The sequence below is a fragment of the Mobula birostris genome, chromosome 1 (assembly GCF_030028105.1).
Source record: "Mobula birostris isolate sMobBir1 chromosome 1, sMobBir1.hap1, whole genome shotgun sequence".
Classification (NCBI taxonomy): domain Eukaryota; kingdom Metazoa; phylum Chordata; class Chondrichthyes; order Myliobatiformes; family Myliobatidae; genus Mobula; species Mobula birostris.
In genome coordinates, this window is record NC_092370.1 from 37,253,585 (window position 1) to 37,266,509 (window position 12,925).

The following is a 12,925-nucleotide window of genomic DNA, read 5'->3' on the forward strand; positions in this document are numbered from 1 at the left end:
CATCAAAGGTTACGGGGAGAAGGACAGGAACTGGGGTTGAAGAGGTAGAAAAGAAGGATCAGCTAGGATTGAATGGTGGAGCAGACTCGATGGGCCAAATGGCCTAATTCTGCTCCTATGTCTTATGGTCTAAAGTCAGAGATGAAATGTTAAAATAGGTTTATGAGGCTGTTTTTTCTGGCAGAGTGGTAAATGCTTGTAATAAGCTGCCACGAGAGGTGGTAGAAGCAGATATGACAGAGGCATTTAGACCAAGCACATGAACAGTCTGGGAATAGAGGGATATCGACTATGTGCAGGGAAATTGGATTAATTTGACATAGACATCATATGCCATAGTGCATTGCTGTACTGTACTGTTCTATTTTCTATATTCAAAATATTGATCTTGTGTACATTCCATGGATTCATCTTCAACCCTATTTTGACAAGTTTGTTTTGCCCAGTCTCTATGTAGGTTAACTTTCCCCGTGATAGCTATAGTGTTCATTTACATATATCTCTAATTTCCTGGGTTGTGCCATTCCCAATATTACAACCATTATTCATTGTTCTATATCTTCCACCATTAGCTGTGCTTCAACTAAATGGAAATTTATTCCGGTTCTATATCATAACGTCTCAAGACAAGATCATTCTTCCACACTGCACTCATGTCCTTTAAGTAAGAGTGACGTTACTAGACTCATTCAGCACAGAAACCAGTCCTTTCTCCCTCAAGGTCCACGCCAACCACCAGGCACTCACTTACACTAATCTCATTTTATTTTCCCCAGATTTCCATCAGCTGCCCCAGATTCTATCACTTACCTACACATTAGACGTGACTTTCTGTAGCCAATTAACCACTCAACCTGCAATTCCTTGAGATGTGGGAGAAAATTGGGGCACTCTTGAGAAAAACCATGCAGTCACAGGTAGAACACAAAATTGGGAATTATTCTGGAGTAATAAAGTTACTCCCGCATAACTACGGATTAACTAAAATGAGAACCAGTCTTCAGGAAATAGAACCTGTTGGCAATTTAATTTCAATTGATGCTTTAAGGCTTTTAGGTATGGCACATTCTGATTCTGTACCATTGAAGTCATGCAGGGAAAGACAGTAAATAAGCAGAATGAGAATAGGGAAGCATGACAGAGCATGGTGTTTTCCTGTATAAATGCATCATTACAGGCATATTCCTGTCACTTAAAACACAGTTCAGACAGGTTTGTTTTATCACATAATATTCTGTCAGACCAGCCACCAATATTGAACAGTCAAAGGAGTTCTGTTAGTTGGGGTGTGTGACCATTGTAAATACAATGGATTCCAATTAAGTTGCTGCGGCTTGCGAGGGGTGATTGATAAGTTTGTGGCCTAAGGTAGAAGGAGTCAATTTTAAATAAACTAGCACATTTATTTTTCAACATAGTCCCCTCCTACATTTACACATGTGTGGCGCATGGCCAAGTAGTTAGGGCATTGGGCTCACGACCTGAAGGCCATGGGTTCGAGTCTCGGCCAAGGCAGCATGCTGTATCTTTGAGCAAGGCGCTTAATCACACACTGCTCCAGTCCACCCAGCTGAAAATGGGTACTCGCTTCACACCACAGAAACCGGCATAAGCACCAGCCTGATGGGCCACAAGGCTCTGGACGGACTTTAACTTTAACTTAATATTTACACACTTAGTCTAGCAGTCGTGGATAATACGGATCTTGGACCTCCTGAAAGTGTCCACAGCAGGGGTGATTGATAAGTTTGTGGCCTAAGTTAGAAGGAGATGAGTTATACAGCTCTCGTTACATGCACATGCAGTTCAACTCTGAGTGATTATGCAGAAAGTTTGAAGTTAATAACTCATCTCCTTCTACCTTAGGCCACAAACTTAGCAATCACCCCTTGTATTTGGGACAACTCTTAAAGAACAAAAATAAATGAAGAAAATAAGCTGGGAATGCCTTTGATGAAGGGTCTCGGCCCGAAACGTCGACTGTACCTCTTCCTAGAGATGCTGCCTGGCCTGCTGCATTCACCAGCAACTTTGATGTGTGTTGCTGGGAATCCCTTTGTTTATTTGCAACACTATGCCACTTAACCAGGACAGGAGACTGTTGCTGAACAGTTTTTAAATAAAGTCAGTTGAGTGCACGTTGTGAGACACTGCATTGTGCTTAAGGAGGAAAGTTGTTAAGTAGCGTCACTTGCGTGTGTTTGTGTTCAAAAATCTGTGATTTTGTGACTGATAGCTGGTGAGTAATAAGCAGTAAGACAACTCAGAAATGTTTTGCTCACTGCGGTTTCAGGTATTCAGGCTTCGAAATGTCAGAAATGGCCGGGAGTGAAAATGAAGCATTTTCACTACTTCAGCAAGTACTGAATTTGAAGGCATTGATTTTGTTTACTTACAATCAATCAAAAGAACACAGCAGTGTACTATGGATTAATTCCTTTGTCAATAACTAATGCATTGTTTTATAGTACTATAGTAGTTTTGATAGTGTTCTAATTTGTTCAGTATTTCATTTAAATATATAACTTGTTATTCAGTTAAATCTACTTCAATGAAACTTTGGCAAATTGGAGCAGTCACTTAATTGGACTAAAATGTACTGGTTCTAATGTGTCCCAATTAACTGAAATCCACTGTATATCATTTAGCAAAGTTACTTTTCTATACATGAAATGTTAAAGTTAAGTAAGTGATTATAGCCACTGTAGTTAATGAATTATTGCTGTCTTTGTGTTTTAAAGTATGAAGTATTGTGTGAGAATGGGAGAACCAAATTTTCTCCATATTATCTGCTGTTTTGAATATTTGTTTAATATATATCTGAGTTACAGCTTCTGCATGGCTTAGTTTGATCAGTCACAACACACACGAAGTCCACAAAGGTCAGGAATCAACCCACGTCATTTGATCTATGTAGCAGCAGCTCTACTTGTGATGCCACTGATAATCTGATAGAAATCAACTCTGAGTTTGAAAGTGACGTGGTTCAGTGCAAACCTGTGATCCTAAATTTAAACAAAGGAAACTATGAGGGCATGAGAGGAGTGTTGGTTATGCTCGACTGGGAGAATACATTGAAAGGTAGGACTGTGGAAAGAATTTGTTTAAATTTCAAAAAAATAAAAAGTAGTGGATATGGCCCAGTCCATCACGGAGAGAACCCTTCCCACCATTGAGCACATCTGCATGGAGTATTGTCACAGGAAAGCAGCATCCATCATCAGGGACCCCCACCACCCAGGTCATGCTCTCTTCTTGCTACTGACATCAGGAAGAAGGCACAGTAGCCTCAGGATTCACACCACCAGGTTTAGGAGCAGTTATTATCCCTCAGCCATCAGTCTCTAGAACCAGAAGGGATAACTTCACTCAACTTCGCTTGCCCCATCACTGAATTGTTCCCAAAACCTATGGACTCTTCATCTCATGTACTCAATATTTATTGTTTATTTATTTATTATTATTATTCCTCATTTTTCCTTCTTTTTACACTTGCAGTTTGTTGTCTTTTGCACATTGCACTGGTTGTCCACCCTGTTGATGCAGTCATTCATTGATTCAATTAAGATTATTGAATATGCAACCACAAGAAAATGAATCTCAGGGTTGTATATGGTGACATGTATATTAATAATAGTTATTTTTAACTTTCTCCACCAATAGAAGAAGAAATTCAACCAGTGGTTGACAATAGAAACCAAAGACCAAGGAAGAGGCCTGTAAAGTTGTCAGAAATTCCTGGAGGCCTGACAATTGGGAGTTTTGACAAGCAAGGAGCAAAAATTTGATGAAGAAATGCAAGACAATATCTGAGAGAAAACAGGCAAGAAACATTAAAACTAATAGTAAAAACTTTAAGACCAGGAGAAGAGACAAAGGAACAGCAGAGGAATTAAAGAATTACTTTGTATGCGTTTTCATAGTAGAAGACATATGTAACGCACGTAAGGTTTCACTGTTAATGAAATGGCTTCTCTGTAATGTTCCACTGCTAAGGTAATGGTTTCTCTGTAACAGCAATGTTTGGGTTATGACTAGAGATAACAGGGCATGTTAGCCAATGAGCGGGATATTGTTCTTTCTTCTGTGACTGGGAGCAGGGAATTCGTGGTCTCTTGCCGGGGAGAGATGAAGAGAGAAGACGCGAATGGAGAAAGTTGGTAGACCGCCAGATGGAGTGGACTTGGAGCGAGGGTCCAAGGGTCAGCGGCAATCAGAGGAGGGCGATGGTGGACGAGCGACCCTATCAGAGAGCTGCAATATTGCATTGTTTCATGAGAATGGGCTCTTTTTCTTTTTCTTTTTTTTTACTAACCATATAAGAACTATAAAGCTCAATTGTTTAATCGCATATTGTGTACTGTTTGTTATTTCATGGTACTGATTTGTAACAGGGGACGCATCATGCAGCATCCACTCAAACAAGATTTCTTGGCCAGGCCAAGGGGGGGCTATCATCCCCTATATTAAGTCGCTAGCCGAACTGAGAGTTACACATATAAAATCAGCTGAACATACAAAAAAATCATGAGAGGAGGAGGAAACAAAGTAGTGAAGTTTTAGTCCTTAAGTAGCATGAGAGAAATAGGTGAGCATGAAAGCTGATAAATCCAGAAACCTGATGATCAAACATCCCTTTAAGAGGTGGCTTTAGAAATAGTGGATGCTCTGCTTATCAGTTCCCAAAGTTTGAAAGATATTGGAATTTTGCCTGCAGAATGGAAGATTGAAAATGTAATCCCATTATTCAAGAAAGAAGTAAGAAAGAAAACGGGGAACTATTTACTTATCAGTCTGAAGTCAATGGCCTGTGAAATGCTGGAATCTGTAATGAAGGATTGAATAACAGAATATTTTGAAAAGAATAAAAGGGTTGATCAGAATCAGCATGAATTTGTAAAAGGAAAATCATTTTAGACTAATTAACCAGAACTCTGTGATGATGTGCCTAAAAAACTAGAATACAGAATATCAGTGGATGCAGTGTTTTTGTACTTTCAGAAGATATTCCATAACATCCCAGAGAGGAGGGTGATCAGCAAGTTAGAATTCATGAGAGAAAGATTATACGCTGACATGGGTTATGAATTGGTTCAAGGACTGGAGGCATAGACTGGAAATAAATGAATCGTACTTAGATTGGTAGTGGGGTATCAGAGAAAACAAGCCGGGGCACCATCTTTTCACAAATTATGTCAACAATTTGTTTGAAAGGACCAAAGGTCATATTTCCAGTTTTGTTGACAATACAGAATGAGGAGGAACTCTGAGTATGGAAGAGGATTTAAAGAGGTTGCATTTGTACTGAATATAGAGGACCTAGATAATGTTCCCAGACATTTTTGGGAGAACACATCAGGTACTGTATTGCTGATGATACTCCATACCTTAAAGAATAAATTTGAAAAGGAGGTCAACAAAGAACTTTTGAAAGATTAAGTTTAACCAAAATGTCAAGACACCGAGAACTAAATATTAGCATACTTTAGTCTTTGGAACCATTTAGTGTCTGTTTCATTGTGGGATCTGACATTACTACTGCTGAGATATCTAGCAATACTGTACAATAGAAATATTAGACTGGAAATTTGTTTCAATTGTCAGGAAGCTCAGTATTCCTGTCTATGCACACACTATTCCCAAAGTTCCTGACCGATACTTTCCAGCTAATTCCTAGTTGTGCTCGGACAATATATTTCTCCTGGAGTCCAGCAGCAGGACAAGAACTTCCATCATTTCCCAAGTAGTTATGCCAGGAAATCTGTTTGCCATAAAATCTGCCACAGGTTCTGTACCTGCATTCATTTCAAAAACGAGTATTGACAAGGGAAGGAATGCCTCAAGATTCTTGAGATTTTTGTTGAATTAGTTAACAGAAATCTATTTAATTGTTTCCACATTTCCCAATATTTTATTGTATTATTGTATTAGATAATATTAAAAAATAAATATGGTGTAATTAAAATTAATTATTTTTGAATGCCTGCAAGATTTGACACCTGGTTAAAATTTGAGAGCATGGCTTAACTGGCTGACAAAGAATTTCTATAAGTGGAGTTTGTAAATGTTCTGTCATGTGATATTATTCACAACTAGAAAGGTCTAAAACGCTGGAGTTGATTTCATTTAGAAATTTACCACTCAAAATGTATGGATTTTGCACCCAGTGGATTTACAAACTGCAAGGAGATTTTGGGCTAATAAGTTTACAGATGAGTTTTGAGAAAGCAACTGGGGGGCTGGGCATTTTATTGAAGTGTATTGCCAATATGGAGGTGGCACTTTGTTGCTAAAATTAAACCTGAAAATTTGGATGCAGCTTAAAAGTTGCTCCAAAGGGAATGAATAATCATGTCGATATTTGAGAATCAAAGATGGTGACTTTCCAAGTAACAATACATCGACAGTAAGGATACAAAACGGGTGCTACAATACCTGGCACACCTCGAGCAGATGTTGAGTGTAACTTTGGCTTGAGGCTCTGCAGAGTATAGGCTTCGACCTTGGCTAAACTTGTTACCAGACGGCACGTGATCAGTAATGCCCTCCATCCTCAAATCATCCAGGTCCTCTGAAATTTCAAGAGTACCTATCAATTTGTTTGAAAGTTAAATCTATGAAAATGCAACAAGTAGGAAGCATGTGATTTGGAAATTAGTTATTAAACAGTAACATTTGCAAATAATATAACTTCTTTTAATGATGACTATATTTAGATTCACATATGGAAATTTAAGACACTGTACTTCAGACATATTTACTCTTTATAGCAGAACATTTATGAGAAAACAGGAAATTCAACCTTACTGCATGTTAATGGAAGAATAAAATTGACAGAAAGATTATTTTGCCAAATGAACAGCCAGCACCCAGTGTTGGCACAGATTGTAACATTGTTAACTCTCTCGATCACATATTTCATTATTCAGCAAGGGCAGACATTATTTCAGGGGCTTATTACAAATCCCTTTTGGAAAATTTCCTGTGGAAAATTGTGGCTGGTAATGAGTACAGCAGAGTTTGGGTCAGCTCCTCTCAGTTCCTTCAGAGTTCTCCGTCTTCAAGAAACGAAGACATTTTCTATGCAGCTAGGGTGGGTGGGGAGGTGTAGCAGATTATTTTTCCATTAATCTACAGCACTACATTATCTCTCAAACGTCCTCTTCTCCTCCCCCCCCCATTGCCAATATTGTTAGTCTACTCTGCCCAACTAACTACCATCACAATAACATGACTTACACACATCTTCAGAAAAAAGAGAGATTTCATGTGCAGATATCAAAGATGGAGGTGTGGAGGAGGGTTCACTAAAAATGCTACACTAAGAACTATTTTTGGAGGAGTGCATACAATTTGCCGCAATCAATTACTAACTAATTATAACTTCCCTGACCAAATCTGATAATCTAAGCTGGCACAGCTGTTTTTGAATCTCTTCCCTGCCTTCAATAGTCACCTGATTTTCAAATACCATAATAAGATTTAAACAACCTGCTTTAGATTTATTATGAACAGATTACAGTACAAACCTTTTTGGAAATCACTCAAAAAAGATTGAAATGATGCAAAGGTATTAAGAACATATTGTCCCGGGTTTTGTAGTTGGCAGGGAAGGCACAATGCTCACTTCTAGCCTCAGTATAGCTACCCAAAAGGAATTTCTGGCCAGGGCATTGTCAGTTTTCATCCGTTAATCTGATTTGTATTCTTTTAATGGAAGCTGGGGTGTCTGTGGCATTCAGGAACAGTAGTATCATCACGCAGGCTAAGCACACATAAAGTAGCGCTTTCGGAATCAGAGTTTGTTCAGTTGTATGTTTTAAAAATTCTTTTACTCTCACTCAGCAACACTGAACAATTTCAATTGTGGATTTTACAGTGAGAATAATGTGTGCAGAAAAGCTGTTCAAGTTCTTCATATTAAATTACAGATTATATGTTTACTGAACTGCAAAGATCACAATGAGATATCTAATGGAGGACAAATAATGTGTTAAAAATCACCCTTAATAATAATCTGCAAACATTCATTAAAATCCCATCATAGTAGAAGAGGAATCTAAACTTCAGTTAATTAAATGGATCTGGAATTAAATAAAATAAATTATTAGCAGTGGCAGCTCTGAAATTACTGGAATGCTGCAACACATATGGTACTTTAATGCCTTTTAGTACCATAACAATCTGTGACTCCAAATTCACATCAAATATATTTTATTCTCTAAAATAGCTAAGCAAGGCTTTGAGGGGAATGATGATAGTGTTTGACAGTGATACTCAATTCACCAAAGATAATTTTTTCAAAAGTGGATCAGAATTTTTAAATGCTTACCTACTCAGTAAAATATGTGTTGTGCAGAGTTAAATCAGTAGTAGGTGAAGGATCCTCACAACTTGAAATCCTTGAAAAATACTTATTTTACTTTTGGATATCTTTAAATTTACTGTCTTATAACATGCAAAAGCACTTGTGGGATGCACCCTATATCTTTAACTGAGGTTTTCCTAAATATAGTGGATTCCGGTTAATTGGGACATCAGGTAATCAGGTCAATCAGGGCCACTTATTGAGCCAACTCTTTGAGGAAACAGCCAAGATTCCCTTCGTTTGGGACATTATTGCTGCTTAAATGGATGGGGGACTATTGCCGCACAGCTTCCAGCTAGCATCAGAAGAGTGCATTTGTGTGGCTGTTAGACACTACACTGTGCTTGGAGCAAACAGTTTTAAACAGCATTAGTTGCACGTGCTTGTGTTCAAAAAGCAGTGAAATTTTTGACTGATAGTTTGTGTAAAATAAGCAGTGTGACCATTCAAAACTGTTTTGCTCACTGCGGTTTCAAGCATTCAGGCTTGAAGATGCAAGAAACGGCTGGGAGTGAAAATGCAATGATTTCACAACTTCAACAAGTTCAAAACTGCAAAGATATTGACTATCGTCTAGAATGTTACAATGGAAATCAAAAGAACACGGCAGCATACAGGTACACTGAATGAATTCCCCCATTGATAACAATTAGTAACTAATACACTATTTTACAGTATTGTAGTAGTATTGATAGTGTTCTAATTTGCCCTGCATTTAAATACATGTATTATGTATGATATATTATGTACAATATTATATATGGTGAATGTCATCAATTGAATTAATAATTCAGAAAACTATTCAAGTAGCATCAATGCTAACCTGGAAAATTTCCAGTTTGATCTCAAAAGTTGTTCAAAAACCTAAGAGGAAGTTAAGAGATGCCAAAATAAATGAATAAATTTGGACTACTGTCACACAGAAAGATCATTAGTTTCATGTGTTAAGAGTAAATTAAATTTAGAAGAGTTTTGCTGAAGAAAACAAAGTTAGTGTGTAAGTGAATATTACAAAATGTCACCGTGCTTCCCTCTACTGGCGAAATATCTGATAATTAGAGTTTTCATCCCATTTTGGGATGAAACTAAATGGAATGAAACAAACATTCACAGAACTAGATAGATTCACCAAAAATTTGGTTAAACTAGTTAATTTTGTTGACTTCATGGAGTCATGGGTGACAGCTGCACAGAGTAGGAGAGTATGCTTCAAATTCAACTAGGACCAAGCACATCATAATGTACTGAGTGAGAGTATGCTTTCTTTCAATCAAGCCTTTAATTAGGCAAATCTAAAAGATTTCATTATTCCATTAAAAGATTCCAAAAAGACAAGGTTGCTCTCCATGTGGTTACAAATGGTTCCCTCTCAGCCAACATCACTTAAAACACGGTGATCTGACTATATACACACATATATATATATAAAATCTATTTTCCTTCACCACTGGCATCCATAATTTTCTCTTTCTCCCATTAGACCTCTTTTTTTTACACATACGGTATCTTTCTTTGTGTTCTAATTGCTGACTACTCTAAGAAGCTTTTTTAAATGCTTAGCTACGTTAGGTATGATAAACAAATGCAAGCATCTAAAGCCTCTTTAGGTAACACAGTAATATTTTTGCAAACAAGAAGAAATCTGCAGATGCTGGAAATCTGAGCAACACACACCAAATGCTGGAGGAACTCAGCAGGCTAGGCAGCATCCATGGAAAAGCGTACAGTCGACGTTTAGGTCAAGACCCTTTAGCAGGTCCTGTTACAATAGGTGTGTTGTAGTAAAATTTTTGACCATTTGATGATACAGGCAGATATTATAGCCACTTCTTTCTATAATTCCAAATAAAAATGGTAAACTGGTTAGCCTAGAAATACATCCACAATATTCCAATAATTAATATCGCACTTGGAAATTAGGTTAAATTGAAGTACAAAAACAAACACATTTCTTGGTATCTTAATGCGATTTGAGATATTTGTCTCCACATTTCTTGAAGAGATTTTTGTTTCATTCTAGCTTAATATTCCCAAATGATATCAATAGCATTCAACTCACGAAACCTGTCCACAGTGGGAGTCCCAGCCCCACTGATGTGAATTTTTTTTATTTACTCAAAGAGTGAAGTTCTACTAATTCCATTTCTTCTTGAAACTGCATTAGATATTGCCAGAAAGCATGCCTTATTCATCATACTCACTAACATCTGGGATTTCCTACAATCTCTAATGCAACCCCTCTAATATTCTCGAAATGCTTTGCTTGTGGAAGTGAGAATCAAGATTCTTCTGAGTTTCCTTGCCTCAGGATCATTCCAGGCTGCCAAAGTCCACAGTTTACTCAAACACGAGGAATTCTGCAGATGCTACAAATTCAAGCAACACACATCAAAGTTGCTGGTGAACGCAGCAGGCCAGGCAGCATCTCTAGGAGGAGGTCCTGTCGACGTTTCAGGCCGAGACCCTGTCGTCAGGACCTCCTCCTAGAGATGCTGCCTGGCCTGCTGCGTTCACCAGCAACTTTGATGTGTGTCCCACAGTTTACTTCTCACTTCACTGCTGAATTAGACCTCACTGTAACTTAATATTCCTAAAGAGAAACTGCTTTGTTTCCTTTAGCCTATAGATACAGACAGACCAAGTACAGGAATTTTAACACAAAAGATTCTGCAGATGCTGGAATCCGGAGCAACACACACAAAATTCTGGAGGAGCACAGCAGGTCAGTTCCGCCAGAATTTTGTGTGTGTTACTCCAAATACGGGAATTTGCCTGCAATGCAGGCTTCCAGAAAGTATAGGAATTCATAACCTGCACTCATGTGATTTTACTCATTACTGATGCTGCTCTGGCACCATCTAGCTCAGAGTGCCTGACTGTACATCCAGGGAATTTCCAACACCCCCTTGCAAAAAGGAATACCACCAGTACTTCCTTGAGAAACATCAGCCTGTCCAGATCTCTTCTTCACCTGCATGAACTCTTTCAAACCCAGCTTCATCACTCAAGCCATTAATTAAGTATACTCCCCTGTAACCCGTAGGGTTAAAATCCGATAAAGCCAACATGTAAATTTGCATATTTTATGATTACCATGTTCATAGGTCTGTCATCGTAATGCCTTACAAGGCGCGAAATGAAAGACTGTGTGGAGCGCACTCCTCACACAGACAGGTAGCCGTTGACTCACAAAGAGTTCATCCGCCCTTTGACAGGTTTTGTTTTTAGTCCTGCTGGGTGCCTACACACCCTCCTCCCTGTTTAACGGAAGTGCACCAGGGGGTGTGCCGGTTGAGTCACCAACAACCTGACCTGAGACAGGATTTTCATAGCAGTTATAGAGTCCATTTTCACGTACGGATGCGAGACGTGGACACTCACCAAGATGATGCAAAAGTCTCTAGATGGTTGCTATACACGAATGTTCCAGATGGCTCTTGACGTGAGTTGGCAACAGCACATGATGAATGTTGAGCTCTATAACAACCTCCCGATGCTCTCCACTAAAATCGAGGTGAGAAGACTGCAACTAACGGGGCACTGTCTACGCCACCTCGAGCTACCGGCCAGCCTAATCATCATATGGGCGCCCTCACAAGACTATGGTCAACACGCTCCTAGAAGACAGCGGCGCGGCTAATGTAGATGAACTGAACACACTGATGAGGGAGAGGGAGAAGTGGGGAGTCCGTCATCGTGCCTGATGCCGGCCCCCTAGGCCTGAGTCGACGTAGTAATAGTAGTAGTAGTAGTAGATTCATAGGACCATGTTAACAAACACCGTAAGGTTGACCTCAATACTCATGTCATGAAAATGTAGCATAACAACTTCTGGGGAGATACAGCATGTTCACTAATCAAGATGGAAAGTATTTGTATTGTGGCTACTGGACTAATGTTAATAACTATTTTAACAACATAAAAGTGTGCTAATTAATGTGGAAGATAATAATAGATATGGGAGGACAAAGACTGGGGGTCTGGATGGGAGCACTGAAGATAAGGTTTGGTGCACAAAAGTGTAAACTGATATTCTTTGGCAGATTACTTGTGTTTTTTCTTGTTCTAAGTTGCACAATTTTGAAAGGTTGCGATGATGGAGCTAGAGCTATCTGAGAACAAATCTTTGAATGTACCAGGACAGGTTAAAAAGACATGAATCACTCTATTTTTGTCCAGAAAATTGACTGCAATTTTTTTTTTTGCCTTCTCCATTGATGGCAGCATAGCAGTGCATAGGTCATCACTGCTGCCATGTAGCTTCAGAGAGACAGATTCAATTTTCATCTAAGATGTGGAAATTTCACACACTCTCTCCCTTTAATTATCTGGGCATCTTCTGTTGGCCCCAATTTCCTTCTACATACCAAAGGACAATAAATTGACTACAGCTCCACCTTCAATACTGTAACTTTGCACAACTTTACAGGGTCCTTTGACAAGGTCCCGCGTAGGAGGTTAGTTAGGAAAATTCAGTCGCTAGGTATACATGGAGAGGTGGTATATTGGATTAGACATTGGCTCGATGGAAGAAGCCAAAGAGTGGTAGTAGAGGAT

General features: G+C 38.8%; 1 protein-coding gene across 8 annotated transcripts in view; it reads right to left on the reverse strand.

Annotated features, from left to right (window-relative positions):
* c1h8orf34 (chromosome 1 C8orf34 homolog) overlaps window positions 1-12,925 on the reverse strand; it is a 364,640-nt gene that overhangs the window by 98,215 nt on the left and 253,500 nt on the right. For 7 of the 8 annotated variants that reach the window (XM_072254127.1, XM_072254215.1, XM_072253949.1 and 4 more), the window contains exon 8: window positions 6,436-6,571. In XM_072254127.1, the coding sequence (XP_072110228.1) occupies window positions 6,436-6,571 (136 nt within the window). The remainder of the gene's footprint in view (window positions 1-6,435; window positions 6,572-12,925) is intronic. The other variant, XM_072254031.1, reaches the window with a different exon arrangement.